Source organism: Tachysurus vachellii, chromosome 8 (assembly GCF_030014155.1).
Source record: "Tachysurus vachellii isolate PV-2020 chromosome 8, HZAU_Pvac_v1, whole genome shotgun sequence".
Lineage (NCBI taxonomy): Eukaryota > Metazoa > Chordata > Actinopteri > Siluriformes > Bagridae > Tachysurus > Tachysurus vachellii.
The window spans coordinates 25,131,904-25,145,358 of NC_083467.1; the positions used below are offsets into that span (position 1 = coordinate 25,131,904).

A 13,455-nucleotide genomic window follows, 5' to 3' on the forward strand; every position below is an offset into this window, starting at 1 on the left:
CAATAAAAGCGTCTTGACTTGACTTGACTTGTCGGCTGTCAAACCACAAACGACTCCAGCGATACACAGCATGTGCAGCTCTATCTGGTTTTTATATAATGACTGTACTGTACTGTACTGTACTCATCCTCTTCAGATCTGGAGCATTTTTATTGCCTATACATTACAATTAAATGACCAGTTTCCTATTTAACAGAACTGGGTCCTGTTGTGGGTTAATAATCTGTGGAGTGCAAAACCATCTTATTTACTTTGTTACTTTAGGGAGCATTCTTTATACATAATGTCATCACCATTTTAGACCTTCTATAATAAATAACACTGTTAGTAGTTCACAGAAAATAGAAGAAGAGCTTTTGGGCTATAGAGGTATGAGTGAAAGAGGTGCAAATTGTTGCCCATTCTGTGTTTTGTTGTTAATGTTGGGGGTTGCTGATTGTAAAACCACATGGAAAAGGGAAATGAGGCAAAAGGCCAACTGGGATTCAAACAGCAACACAATATCTTCAGACTGAAGAGTGCTAGGTTTCAAGTCTCATTTATCCTGGAAATAAATGGCATTCCTCCAAAATAATTTTGCTCAAAGTGAATTCACAATTTGTGAATTCCTATAATACTGTACATAATAATAAAAATAATTATTGCATAATAGGTTTACAAAAATATAGTGGAAGGTTTAGACCCTTGTGGAACAAGCCAAGTGGTCACTGGGGGAAAAACCCTTCATACAGTAAGACTGCATAAGGAAGAAATCCTGAGACAAACCAGAGTTAAATGGAATTCATCCTCTTCTGATTGAGACTAGATACTGAGATACTGTGTACATGTGTGAATCCTGGAATGAGCACAGAACAATTCAATTTTATTTCTATCAGGTTTTTCACAAAGCAGCTTTACAGAAAATGATAAATAATTCTTTTTTTTTTTTTTTTTTTCATTTTTTTAATGATCAAGCCTGAATGAGGAATAATTCTCTGAGATGAGAGGAACCAGACTCAGAAGGAAACCTCATCCACATCTAAGCAACACTGGATAGTGTGATTGATTATAAATCGTTTCCTTTTTTAAGTGTCTACTATATGGTCAAAAAGTGTAACTGTGTAACCAGGAAATCCATTCTAGTTTGAACCTAAAGGATAAAGGACTTGTTGAAGTTGTGCATCTGTTGAAGCCATCTTCATGATTACAGCAGCATTTTTTATCTGTAAATGTAAAGCATCTAAATGACATTATTTTTTACAGACGAAAGGAGGAGACCTGGACTTAAACCTTTATGTAGATATTTAGGATATCCAACCATAACAGCAGAAGGTGCGTCACCTTCATCAAGTCCAGAAGCCCCAAAATATATTTCATGAATAATTAGAAGAATCATAAAACACCCAATATGCAATAAAAATTGTACTTACCTTAAAGCTAAACAAGCTAATTTACTGTGTATTACAACCTCTTTACAAAGAAGATACTGTAGGTATTGTGAGGAATGAGAACTCTAAATTGTCTTGAGGTGTGAATGAGTGTGTGAATGTGGACTGGTGTCTCTTTATCATTCAGGGTGTTCTTGGGATTGTTTCCAGGTCCAGTATTAACTACAATAAAGTTGATAAGGAAGAATGAATGAGGTAAATGGGGAAGAAAAACAAAACAAAAACAAACAAACTTTTTTTTGGGAATTTTAAAGTTTGTTATTTTTTTTGTCAGTCTATATCTTTCATTATTTTAAGACAGTATCGTGAAGCAGCTTTATACTTATATAATAACATCTGACATCTATGAGTTTTGTTTGTGATTATTTTTTAAACTTTTCATTTAATGGTTACATGTTGCATTTGTCATCATTTGAAATCCACCAAATATTCAATCAAATTCAATTAAATTTTATTTGTATAATGCTTTTAACAATGGACATTGTCTCAAAGCAGCTTCACAGAACATAATAAACATAGTACAAAAAGTTGAAGATTAATATTAGACATATTTAAATGTGTTTGTATTTATCACCAATGAACAAGCCTGAGGTGACTGAGGTGACTGAGGTGAGGATAAACTCCCTTAGCTGAAAGAGGAAGAAACCTTGAGAGGAAACAGACTCAAACCTCCTCCTCATCTGGATGACACAGCGTGTGTGATTATAAACTGTTATAAACACCGGAGAGTGTTATTATGAATAATATCCTTTTTACAGTCAGATACAGTCCGACAATTGTGTATTGGCATCTCCTTTTTAACCTCCTCTGGTACATCTCTTGGTGCCTCCGGATCCTCACAGGGTTGATGCCTCTTCTCAGTGAAGGTCTTCATGAAGCAGAACATAACTGGAGCTGGCATAATCTCTGGAAACCTCGGGATGGCTGCTGTTCATAATATAAACCAGCACTAGATGATAATGTGCGTTTGATCAAATCTACTAGAGCACAAGTTTATGGGATGTATTATGTGTACGTCTGGTTAAAGAGATATGTCTTTAATCTACATTTATACTGGGAGAGTGTGTCTGACCCCCAAACACCATCAGGAAGGCTATTAAGAATTTTATGAGCTAAATACAATACTGCTCTACTGCCTTTAGTAGATTTTGATATTCTGTGAACTATCAAAACTTTTTAATGTAAGCATTATGCCTAGAGGTAATCTTATATTTAGTTCACTGGAGCATTATAATAGGAAATATCAGATACATTAGAATATATGACTATATGTAATCTGTTTATCAGACACAGAGACCAGTCACAAAGCCTAAATGTGAGCCAGGTGGCTCGATCACCATTCACCATATCAGCTGGAGAGGAGATCAACTGTGGTGAGAGAATATCAGAGCAGTGAGATCGGGAATGAAGCGACAGGGTGTGGATTTCACCTCAGGAGCTGCATGGAGTCCAGATTAATCATGTGTGTGACAGGCAAAATAACACAACAGTAAAATCTTAAATGCTGTATGACTTTGTGTAAGGATTTTTTAAGATGACTGCATTTCCATTTCTGTCATAATTTTAATGTTGCAAACATAATGTACATTTAAATAAATTTGTGTCTCACACTCACATATATTGTTAAGCATTAGTCACGTGTTAGTCAGAAATTCTTTCTTGGTGGATCATTGGCTATATTTAACCTCCTTCTAGTCTCTATTTTAGCAATCTGAAAACCGGACTATCTCTATACAGCCGTATTAACTGCTCTTAAACGGTTTGGTAGTTTTTTGTTAAATGTTTTAAGTTTTTAGAAAGGAAGTGCTTTTGGAAAAATCAAGTAAAACAGACAAATGGTGTGTGTGGAATTTGTCTCTTACTAACAGTTTGTTAATCAGAGAGCGGAATCCCTAACTCTGATCGACAGGGACAGTCTCTGTTTGACTTTCTTATTTTATGTCTCTTTTTTATATTTTTGTAATCTTAGTCAATGTACACTCAAATATTCTTTGTGATATTTGTTAAATGGACAAAGATATAATATACCTAGTATATTGTGTGTGTGTGTGTGTGTGTGTGTGTGTGTGTGTGTATGTGTGTGTGTGTGTGTGTGTTTTCAGAGGGGGTTGGTGAACATCCTGTATTTCAGCCTGGCCAGTGTTAAGTGAGTGACAGGTGTGACTTTGCATAAAATGGCCTCCATCTCCCATGATGCCCCGACTATCCAATAGGCTGTGGAGATGAGGTGATGATGCTGTCAGGTCTCGAGGTATATAAAGTAAAAGTAACGAATTAGCACTTCTGAGCAGTTGGAGCATTCCCAGCCTTGCCTCGGGTGTAGGGATTGCTTGGGGAAAAGCAAAACTACACGGATCCCAACCTGTGTAGTTTTGTTTTTTGGGAATATTCTTGAGGCTCAACCGTTCTCACACTGGATTTTGGAAAACATTTCTGGATAAGGAGTTTGTTTCAGAAGACTAAGACCTCTTTGGGCTTTGTCCCCACAGTTTAAGGCACTCTTGTGGATACAAGTAAGTAAGCTTATTGCCCTTCTACTTACATTCTGGACACTTTGTACTTGTCTAAAATGCATGCTTGGCAATTTGCTGTTTTGTGTTTTGTGATCAATAATAATAAAATAACAATTTGAAGAAACACTGGCAAAGACATGTTGATGCACAGCTGTGGCCCTGCTGAGGGTTGGGAAAAAGAAGAAGAAGGTAGACCTGTTGTTTCACACAATAATTTATTTTAGATTGCAACTTTTCTTCCCCCAAGGTTATTATATGGTGCGATGGTTTGAGAAAAGCCAAGAATAGCCTGTGATAGCATTAGAGTGGTGTCCCAGCTCGGCCGTGATGACTTTTTAAGGGAATCAGCAGCAGGGCTATCAGTTGCACCTCCAGCTATGTGCCACATGGTGACTGTCAATCAAGCAAAGGGGCTGATTATTTTTAGACTCAGCCTTTTGTGACACTCAGGCATCAATATCTAAGGAAGTTTTTTAGTTTTTCACAAAACTTTGTCACTCCTGAATTTACCATGAGACAATTGATGATGTGACTTTACATTATTCTTTAAATATTTTGTACAGATGGTTGATCATCTACAGTATGTGGCATTCAAACAGAGTCTTTCAAAACTTTGAAATAATTAATTTGTGCTTGGTTTGGTTGCTAAATGTAGGACAGATACGATCGGTTATTTATTTTTATGTTTAATTCCTTTGCTAAGTTTTATACAAATTATTATTTAAGCCTCTTAAAATTAAATAATTAAACTTAAATGTACATACACTGTAATTAGTCCTATGTGCTCTTAATGTTTTGAGCTAAGTATGAATTATAACATTCATTTTTGGTTTATTTGACTATATTATTTTGAATCCAATATTTATCTACTTACTTATTTAAGATCCATTTTATTGGCACAGATGCACAAGCTATTTTAGGTAAAGGTCATGTGCAGCTGCCTGGCCATTTTAAAAGTTCTGGTTACAAACCCCCTATTCCTATAAAAACGGTATTGCTTCATAAAAGAGTTTTTTGATATTGAAAATATTAAGATAAAGAAATATTTAATTTCTACTAGAAAAGTTGAAATAATTCTGTGATCATGCATGCATATCAGACACAGCAGCCATAAACAGATTTGATGTGTGTGTATACACTTAAACATCTCACATTAGTCACCGGGAATGAACTATTCAGTGTCATTTATATATAGCATCATTATATGATTATATGATAACAAGCAGAATAAAGAAACCTCCCTAAATAACCAAAGTTGTAAACCATTAAATTAGGATATCTGTTGCATATGTAAGTGCTAGAGGAAGGTGACAGAAGTGAAAAGTCATTGTAAATGAGGTGACAGAAAATCCAAAGGCACCAGTTGTTACTGTCATGTCTGTGAGCTGTCAGTTGGTGCTAGATGCGAAGGTTTGGCCTAGCACTCAGACCCCATGGAGTCACTGATCTTTCAAGTGACAAGCTGCTCTTCAGTCAGCTGCTGGGGTGTCATTACAATGATTATTCAGTTTAACTACAGCTAAAAATACCCAGCCCATCACTTGTAATATCTTGCTAATTATGACTGGTTGACTCTTCATGGTAAATAAGCAGTAATCATTGCTTTGCATTTGTCTTTCTCTCAGGGTGCCCACCATCATGGCAACGCAAGCGCCAACATTTACACAGCCGCTTCAGAGCGTTGTGGCACTTGAGGGTAGTGCTGCAACGTTCGAAGCCCAAATTAGTGGTAAGGAGGCCTTCTGATTTCTTGTTTGTGAGGAAAAGTCATAAAATGTCCCAATGTCCCAAATGCCCTCAATAACATCAATTCTAGATTATTCTTACATTACCTGTATTACAGAGGAGTCATCTAATTTACTGAAACATTTATGACTGAAATAAAAAAAAGTTTCTTTAGTATCATATTAATTAAAAACTTTGCATTAATTAAAAATTGATTTATTTGCAATCAAAATAGCTCTTGCTAATAAGAATCTTATCAATGAATCAGGTAATCCAGTTCCTGAGGTGAGCTGGTTTCGTGATGGCCAGGTTCTTTCTACTGCCGCTCTGCCCGGCGCTCAGATCTCGTTCAGCGAAGGCCGCGCTGTTCTGAAGATCCCCGCCGTGACAGCCGCACACAGTGGAAGATTTTCTGTGAGAGCCACCAATGGAGCCGGACAAGCCACTAGCACTGCTGAACTCCTGGTTACAGGTAGGAGAACATCTCCTAGAATGTTGTCCTTTATTTTTTATATTTTATTTCATAATAGCAAAATTACTACACGGATACTGGAAAGTTTTTCAATTACATTTTTAAAATCAAAACATTGCGATTAAACTCTTTGCTTTTAAATTACATACATGGCTGAACAAAATTCTCAGTCGACCAACTGCATTTTAGTAAAATTTAAACCATAGCACAGCTTGATGACCCTGCACCTCTAGCTACTGCTCTAGTCTGCCCCTGGAGTAGACTGCAAAAAGTGCATAAGTGCCCTGTGTATGTTTTTGTTTTTTTAATTGATATTGAGATGCACATAACACAGGCCAGCACAAAGAACACTGCATGACGTGAATACTGACAAAGCACAAAATGCCCTTGCTTTTTCCCCATCAGACAAATAAGTATCCAACCTTCCACACATCAGAGTATTAAAAGTAAACTATATCTCCCTGAATTTCTCAATGTGAAGACACTATTCACACAGAACGTATGTAAAGTATGCAGTTTGAAATGCAGCTTATGTGTTTTTTGGGGCATTCAATAATGTGTTGTCATGCTTTTTAACATTCTTTTAATATGTCCCTATTAAATAGATTTTACTGTCAGTTATCATAAATATATTTAAATTACATGGCCATATACATGCCTCTTAACACATTTCACTGCTGTTTTTGTGTAAACATCCAGAAACTACATGTAAAGGTTATGGTTATGTGAAATAGAGATATCTGCCAAATCAAAATTGGATATGCTGTTAAAGGCTGTTATGGGTATCATGTCCAAGAGAATTAAGCACATGTATTTATAGTACAGTGTAAATAGGCTCTAAGGTACAACATGTGATGTGAAGATTTATGTCAGGGTTGAAAATGGGAGTATATTTATTTTGAGGTTTGAGAATCTATCTATCTATCTATCTATCTATCTATCTATCTATCTATCTATCTATCTATCTATCTATCTTGAAACACAACAGTAAAGTGGTGATTCTTAAAGCTTTAAAGCATCATTTTTTTTCAGTTTTTCAGTTATCTTGTAACAGTGAAAATCACTAAACACCATTGTTACATATATATTTTTTATAATTATATATATTTTATAATTTTACAATAATTTAACATTTTTTATAATTTTACATTGCATTTACATTTTTTGTGTGTATTATTTTTCTGCTTGGATTGTGTTCTAATTTTTAGATTTGTTTAACTTGCATTTAATTTTTTTTTTATTTTTTTAGATTGTGTCTGGATTTTTATATTATGTTGGATTTCTGATTGGATTGTGTTTAAATTATATTTACAATGTTTTTAAACTCAGTTTGTATTTGATGTGCATTTAGATTATGTTTGGATTTATTTCAATTGTGTTTCAGAATCAGAATCACGTTTGAGTACCATGTGTTTACATGTACAAGGATTTTGTCTTTGTCCATAGTAATAATGAAGTCTAAGTTGTGTGTGGACTGTAATTTTGATTCATTTGCATTGTGCTGATTGTGTTTCAATTCTGCTTGGATTGAGTTTAAATTACATTTCGGTGTCATTGTGGCGGCAGATTAGACAGTGTTTTTACATTGTGTTGCATCGCATATTGTGCCAAGGTTGTGTATAGATTATGTTTGTTTTTAAGTTGTGTTGTGTTGTGTTTGAATTAGGTGTTTGTTGAGTGAATGCTAGGACAGCAGCTGGTATTCATGCCTGCCGAGATCTATTCATAAGTTACAGCTACTGTATGTAGTTGTATTATTAGCACCTACTGCAAAGTGGTTTTGGTTTTCAAGGAAATTTGATTCTAAAAGCTACCACTTGCTAGAATTTGACAGGTGCTAATGCTTTGTAGCTTTGAAGATTACAGCTAATATTACTTAACACTAGGGATGAGCGAGTACAGCATTATCTGTATCTGTATCTGTTAACCATATGAATTATCCGTATCCGTACTCGGAGTGGGCGGGGCTTGTCTTGAAATGGGCGGGGCTTTAACCGGTAATAATTTATTTGTAATATTTATAACACTAGCTTACTACCTTTATGTTTTTATGAAATACAGCAAAAACGTGTCAGACACTCAGTGTCTGGTTACTGGTTAGAGACAGCTGAAGGTTTAAAAAAGAAAAAAATCTCCGACAGGCAGAGACGCAATGCGAGTCGCATTCTACCAAGCAAGCACCACGTCTGAACGAACCCACGTTTACCAGAACTCTACTGGTTAGTAAGTACGTATTATTAACGTTACAACCCGAAGTAAAAAGCTGAAGAAACCCTAAACGTTAACGGAAAAGACCCGCGAACCCGAGTGACTGAGGGAGAGACAGAGAGCTGTTCTGTGTGTGACTGTGAGTGAGCAGAGCGAGACACAGCAACACAATACATCTGTATGTGTGTAGGCGAGGGGCACTGTGACTAGCCTATCACAGAACGCTGACACAATCAGCTACCCAATGAGGATTTTCATTCAATCCGAGCACAGATATTGACTCATATTACTCGTATAATACTCGTACTCGGCAGAAGTGCTTTATCCATACCAGATACTCGTTTCAGTCGAGTATCCGGCTCATCTCTACTTAACACTAGATTTGTAATATTAAGAGTTAATTATTTTTTATGAGTGAATTCTAGGTAAGCGCTATCTAAAAGCAAAATATTAGCTTTAATGAAAGAAATGAAAGAACAGATTTTGGGTGGTGTGGGTGATGGGGCTTAGGATAAACTAACATGAATTATGCTTTTTGAATAAACAAATAAATCAAGCAATATTAAGCAAATAAGCTTGGATTATGCAAACAGCTATAAGGCCACCAGTAATTTCCAGAAAAATCTAATCTAAATCTAAATGTCAAAAGCAAATAAAACCACATAATTGATATAAATGAAGGTTAGAGATTATACTATGTACTTTAGGCAGTTTTTGCAGTGATAATTTAAAGCCTATTTAAGTATTTGTATGTGTATCTTATGTATAATGGACAAAAATCATCCTTTAATGTGCATGCAAATTTTGTAAATTACAGCTTAACATATCAAAGTTATCAGAGCATCATCATTAGATAAGCAAAAGCACTAACAAGTATTCTGTGCTAGTCTGCTAGCTAATGAAAGAATTCAGAGGAAATACTACCTGAATCTATAATGCTTTACAACAGGTCAAAAATTTAGTAATAACACCACATTGTCAGATTTATTTTTTTCTTCATTTTGATAGCTTGCTCTCTGGTAACGCTATGTATGGATTGTCTTTTAGCGGAAACTGCACCGCCCAACTTTATTCAGAGACTACAAAGCATGACTGTGAGACAAGGAAGCAAAGTGAGACTGGATGTCCGTGTGACAGGAATCCCTACACCTGTGGTGAAGTTTTTCAGAGAGGGAGCTGAGATTCAGAGCTCAGCTGACTTTCAGATTGTTCAAGATGGAGACCTTTACAGTTTGTTGATTGCCGAGGCTTTTCCTGAAGACTCTGGTACATACTCGGTTAGTGCCTCTAACAGCAGCGGACGTGCCACTTCAACTGCAGAACTACTGGTTCAAGGTAAATTCTTACAATATACCTGTGGATTTGTATCCTGAAGGTTTGGAAATATTAATTATTTGTATGTAATACGAATTTCAACTATGAAAGTGAGTGTTAATAGGTTAGGTTTCAGAGGGTCACAGAAATGATAGTTTTATCTCTTTAGCTAATTATAACATTCGTTATGACTTGAATTTTGATGGATATATCTGGGTGCATACCAAACTCTATAATACTAACTAAAATGACCAACTGTGCAGGTGAAGAGGAAGCTGTGCCTGCTAAGAAAATTAAGACAGTCATTTCAAGCTCTCAGATTTCACAGACCCGCCAAACCAGAATGGAAAAGGTAATCAATATTCCTTACTTTTAAGCAGAGTTTACTGTCAACACAGAGCCGCTCTGTTAATATCTGGCTTTTGGGCGATCCACAGAAAATGGAAACCCACTTTGAGGCCGCGTCCATGCAGATGCATGTGGAAGGAGGTATTCTGACTCAGATGGCCCACAAGACTCCACCACGTGTGCCACCCAAACCAACCTCCAAGTCCCCTCCATCTCTTGTGACTAAAGTTTCAGTTACTCGACAACAGTCACCTTCTCCTGTGAGGCATGTGAAGGCACCTACACCGACTCCTGTCAGGTAACGACTTCCTAAATATTCCACATCATATTTTGACTTCATCAATTTATGATAATATGGAATAGTGGTGAAGCATAGTGAAAGGATCTCTGGCTCTATCCTTAACTTGGGTTTCTTTTGGTATTGAGTTTCACATGTTCTCCCAGCATCTGTGTGGGTGATATGGAAGCTTAGTAGTTAAGGTGTCGGGCTACTGATTGGAAGGTTGTAAGTTTGAATCCCAGGTCCACCAAGCTACCACTGCTGGGCCCCTGAGCAAGGCCCTTAACCCTCAGTTGCTCAGTTGTATAAAATGAGATCAAATGTGGGTTGCTCTGGATAAGGGCATCTGCCAAAATAGTGTTTCCTCTGAGTTTTTTTCCTCTGAAAATTTAGTAGATTAGGCGTGGAAGTAAATTCTACAGGCAGTAGATCTCAGGGAACAGGGTTACTTACAGTCTATTAGCAAGCACTTGTTGGACTCTATTCCTATGTGCTGAGCAGATGTCAAGTGGGGAAATTTCTACACCAGTTACACTATCAGTATAACGGTCTGGTTTTGCTTTAGAGGTTAAAAATGAAAACAAAATAGACTCACAATTCAAGAATTCAATGCAGTTCAATGACAGAGTTATATGACAGCTCTGCTCGTTAGCAATCTATGAAATGACAAGCATGATGGCCAAATTATAAATAAAATTTGAAGCACTGGAGCCTTATTGCTTTGAGCGGAGTGTACAGAGGAGGAGGTGTGAGACATAGACAATGCTGCTTGCTGTTGCATATCAAGTAGAGGTGAAGCAAGAGCTAATTCCCAAAGCATTACTATCAGCAGGCAGATATTCTAAGTGAAAATAGACTAAAATGCCAAATAAAAGAATTTGAGTGAAAAAGTCCTAATCATAATGTGATTACAAAATAAATATCAGATGTCACTGAAGATTAGATGTAAAATACAAATATTAATATGCAAATCAGTAGGGGGCACGGTGGCTTAGTGGTTAGCACGTTCGCCTCACACCTCCAGGGTTGGGGGCTCGATTCCTGCCTCCGCCTTGTGTGTATGGAGTTTGCATGTTCTACCCGTGCCTCAGGGGTTTCCTCCGGGTACTCCGGTTTCCTCCCCCGGTCCAAAGACATGCATGGTAGGTTGATTGGCATCTCTGGAAAATTGTCCATAGTGTGTGATTGCGTGAGTGAATGAGAGTGTGTGTGCCCTGCGATCGGTTGGCACTCCGTCCAGGGTGTATCCTGCCTTGATGCCCAATGACGCCTGAGATAGGCACAGCCTCCCCGTGACCCGAGGTAGTTCGGATAAGCGGTAGAAGATGAATGAATGAATGAAATATGCAAATCATTCAGGGTGGATTTTGTTTCTGTAATCAGGGATTAAAATTAAAGGAAAAAATTGTCTAAATACTTTTTAGTCCAACTTGACCTGAATCTTTTCTTTTATTTTCAGAACTGTATCCCCCTCCACAAGACTGTCCATATCTCCAATCAGGCCTGTCAAGTCCCCAGTGATGACCCGAAAACAGGTTACTCAGATCACAGAGGTCCTGCCTCCATGGAAACAGGCGGGATATGTATCCGAATCCAGCTACGTTGCCAGCATGGCAGCGAGAGCTGCGAAGGTTCAAACCACTACTCAGGTCCGCATGGAGCAGCGCTGGGAAGGCTCAGTTGCCATGCAGCAACAAGTCAGCGGCGTCGCTGTCAAAGAGGTGGGCAGAATACATGATTTTCATGCATGTAAATGAGAGGAAATCTACTTATCCATAAGGTATAAATTGTGAATGAATAAATGAAAGGTGCTGGTGTCTTTAGCTTTTGAAATGATGCATTATTATGTATCTACTTGAAATACTGGCGAAAACATGAACAAACATGTATTTTATGTTGCATCCTAATTTTACTTGCATGTGTGAAAGGAACAGCAAAGCATGGATGACAAATCTGTTGCTGTTGCCACTGTGGTGGCAGCAGTGGACCAGGCTCGTAGTCGCAAGCCTTTTGCTGGCTCAGCAGAGCCTCAAGGTGTAGAGAGCACCACTGCTACTGTTCTTCCTGCACTTCCGACCGAGCAGGTAGTTTGGTCATTTAGTGACATGGTCACTCATCCAACCTTTTAATTCACCTCCATCCTGGTGCATCCATTGACCTCCATAAACATCATTTTGCCTTTCCAAGCTGTTATGTACATTTTTCTCATTACCCTTTTCAAATTCATATCGCTTGTCACACCACTGAGATTTTTATTTTTACAATTTATATTGCTTTTTATTTTTTCTGCCATCTCTGGAATCACAGAAACCCTGGAAGACTAATTTTAAGTTGTTTTGTCCACTATGGAAAATATTCATCTACACATTATACTAACAGCAAAACATCATTCACATCAGCTATGAAGAAACTAAGACAACTGTTATTTTCCTTGTTGGCAAAACAGATGAAGCATATTTCATCCATGACACTTCTTGAGCAGGATATTGAGCGAGAGGCCATTGGTTCTCTCCCAGATCATACAACAACTATGGAAACAACTTCTAGCCATTACACTTTTGCCTCCCAGGAGCAGGTACCCATAAGTCATCATCCTTGAGTTTGTCGGTGACATTCATGTCGGTGTGCTGAGAGCACTTTGAATGAAACGTTCTAAAAGTTCACCATTTCAACTAACATGACACTAAACAGTTATGTCATCTCTTGAAAACATACATATACTGTATGTTCCATCCTCAATATGTAAAAAATCACAATGTACTTTAAGCAGAAAATAGGAAACAGAAAAAAGTTACAATAGCCTTGTTGCATAAGTGTGTGTGCCCTTTTACATTTGGAGGTTTGTGGCTGTGTTCAGAAAAAATGAATCACATTCAATCTCCAGTCTTTTACCAGTGAAATTATTCTGATTAATATAAAAATAAGATATATATAAAAGATCAGCTTTTTCTGCATGATTGTCTTTTTATATTCTTGGTTTCATCCTGTCTCTGAAACCATGGCCCTGAAAGAGCTTACAAAGAATGCAGGGTAACTCTTTAGATGTATCCTCTAAAATTTATGAACAATAAAGCCAAAAACGTATCAAAGGAGGCTGCCATGAGACATACAGCAAAATTTTTAAAGGTTGTTTTGCATTTACGTTATCATATAATCTAAAGCAAAGGG

The 13,455-nt window shown here is 37.2% G+C and overlaps 1 protein-coding gene across 1 annotated transcript in view; it reads left to right on the forward strand.

Moving 5' to 3' along the window:
• The first annotated feature begins 3,734 nt into the window (after positions 1–3,734).
• Positions 3,735–13,455, forward strand: part of ttn.2 (titin, tandem duplicate 2) — a 170,644-nt gene continuing 160,923 nt past the window's right edge. Inside the window, exons 1-9 of the mRNA XM_060877043.1 lie at positions 3,735–3,940; positions 5,566–5,669; positions 5,934–6,137; positions 9,393–9,680; positions 9,923–10,011; positions 10,097–10,305; positions 11,747–12,008; positions 12,216–12,374; positions 12,734–12,862. Coding sequence (XP_060733026.1) covers positions 5,579–5,669; positions 5,934–6,137; positions 9,393–9,680; positions 9,923–10,011; positions 10,097–10,305; positions 11,747–12,008; positions 12,216–12,374; positions 12,734–12,862 — 1,431 coding nt within the window. The 5' untranslated portion in view covers positions 3,735–3,940; positions 5,566–5,578. The remainder of the gene's footprint in view (positions 3,941–5,565; positions 5,670–5,933; positions 6,138–9,392; positions 9,681–9,922; positions 10,012–10,096; positions 10,306–11,746; positions 12,009–12,215; positions 12,375–12,733; positions 12,863–13,455) is intronic.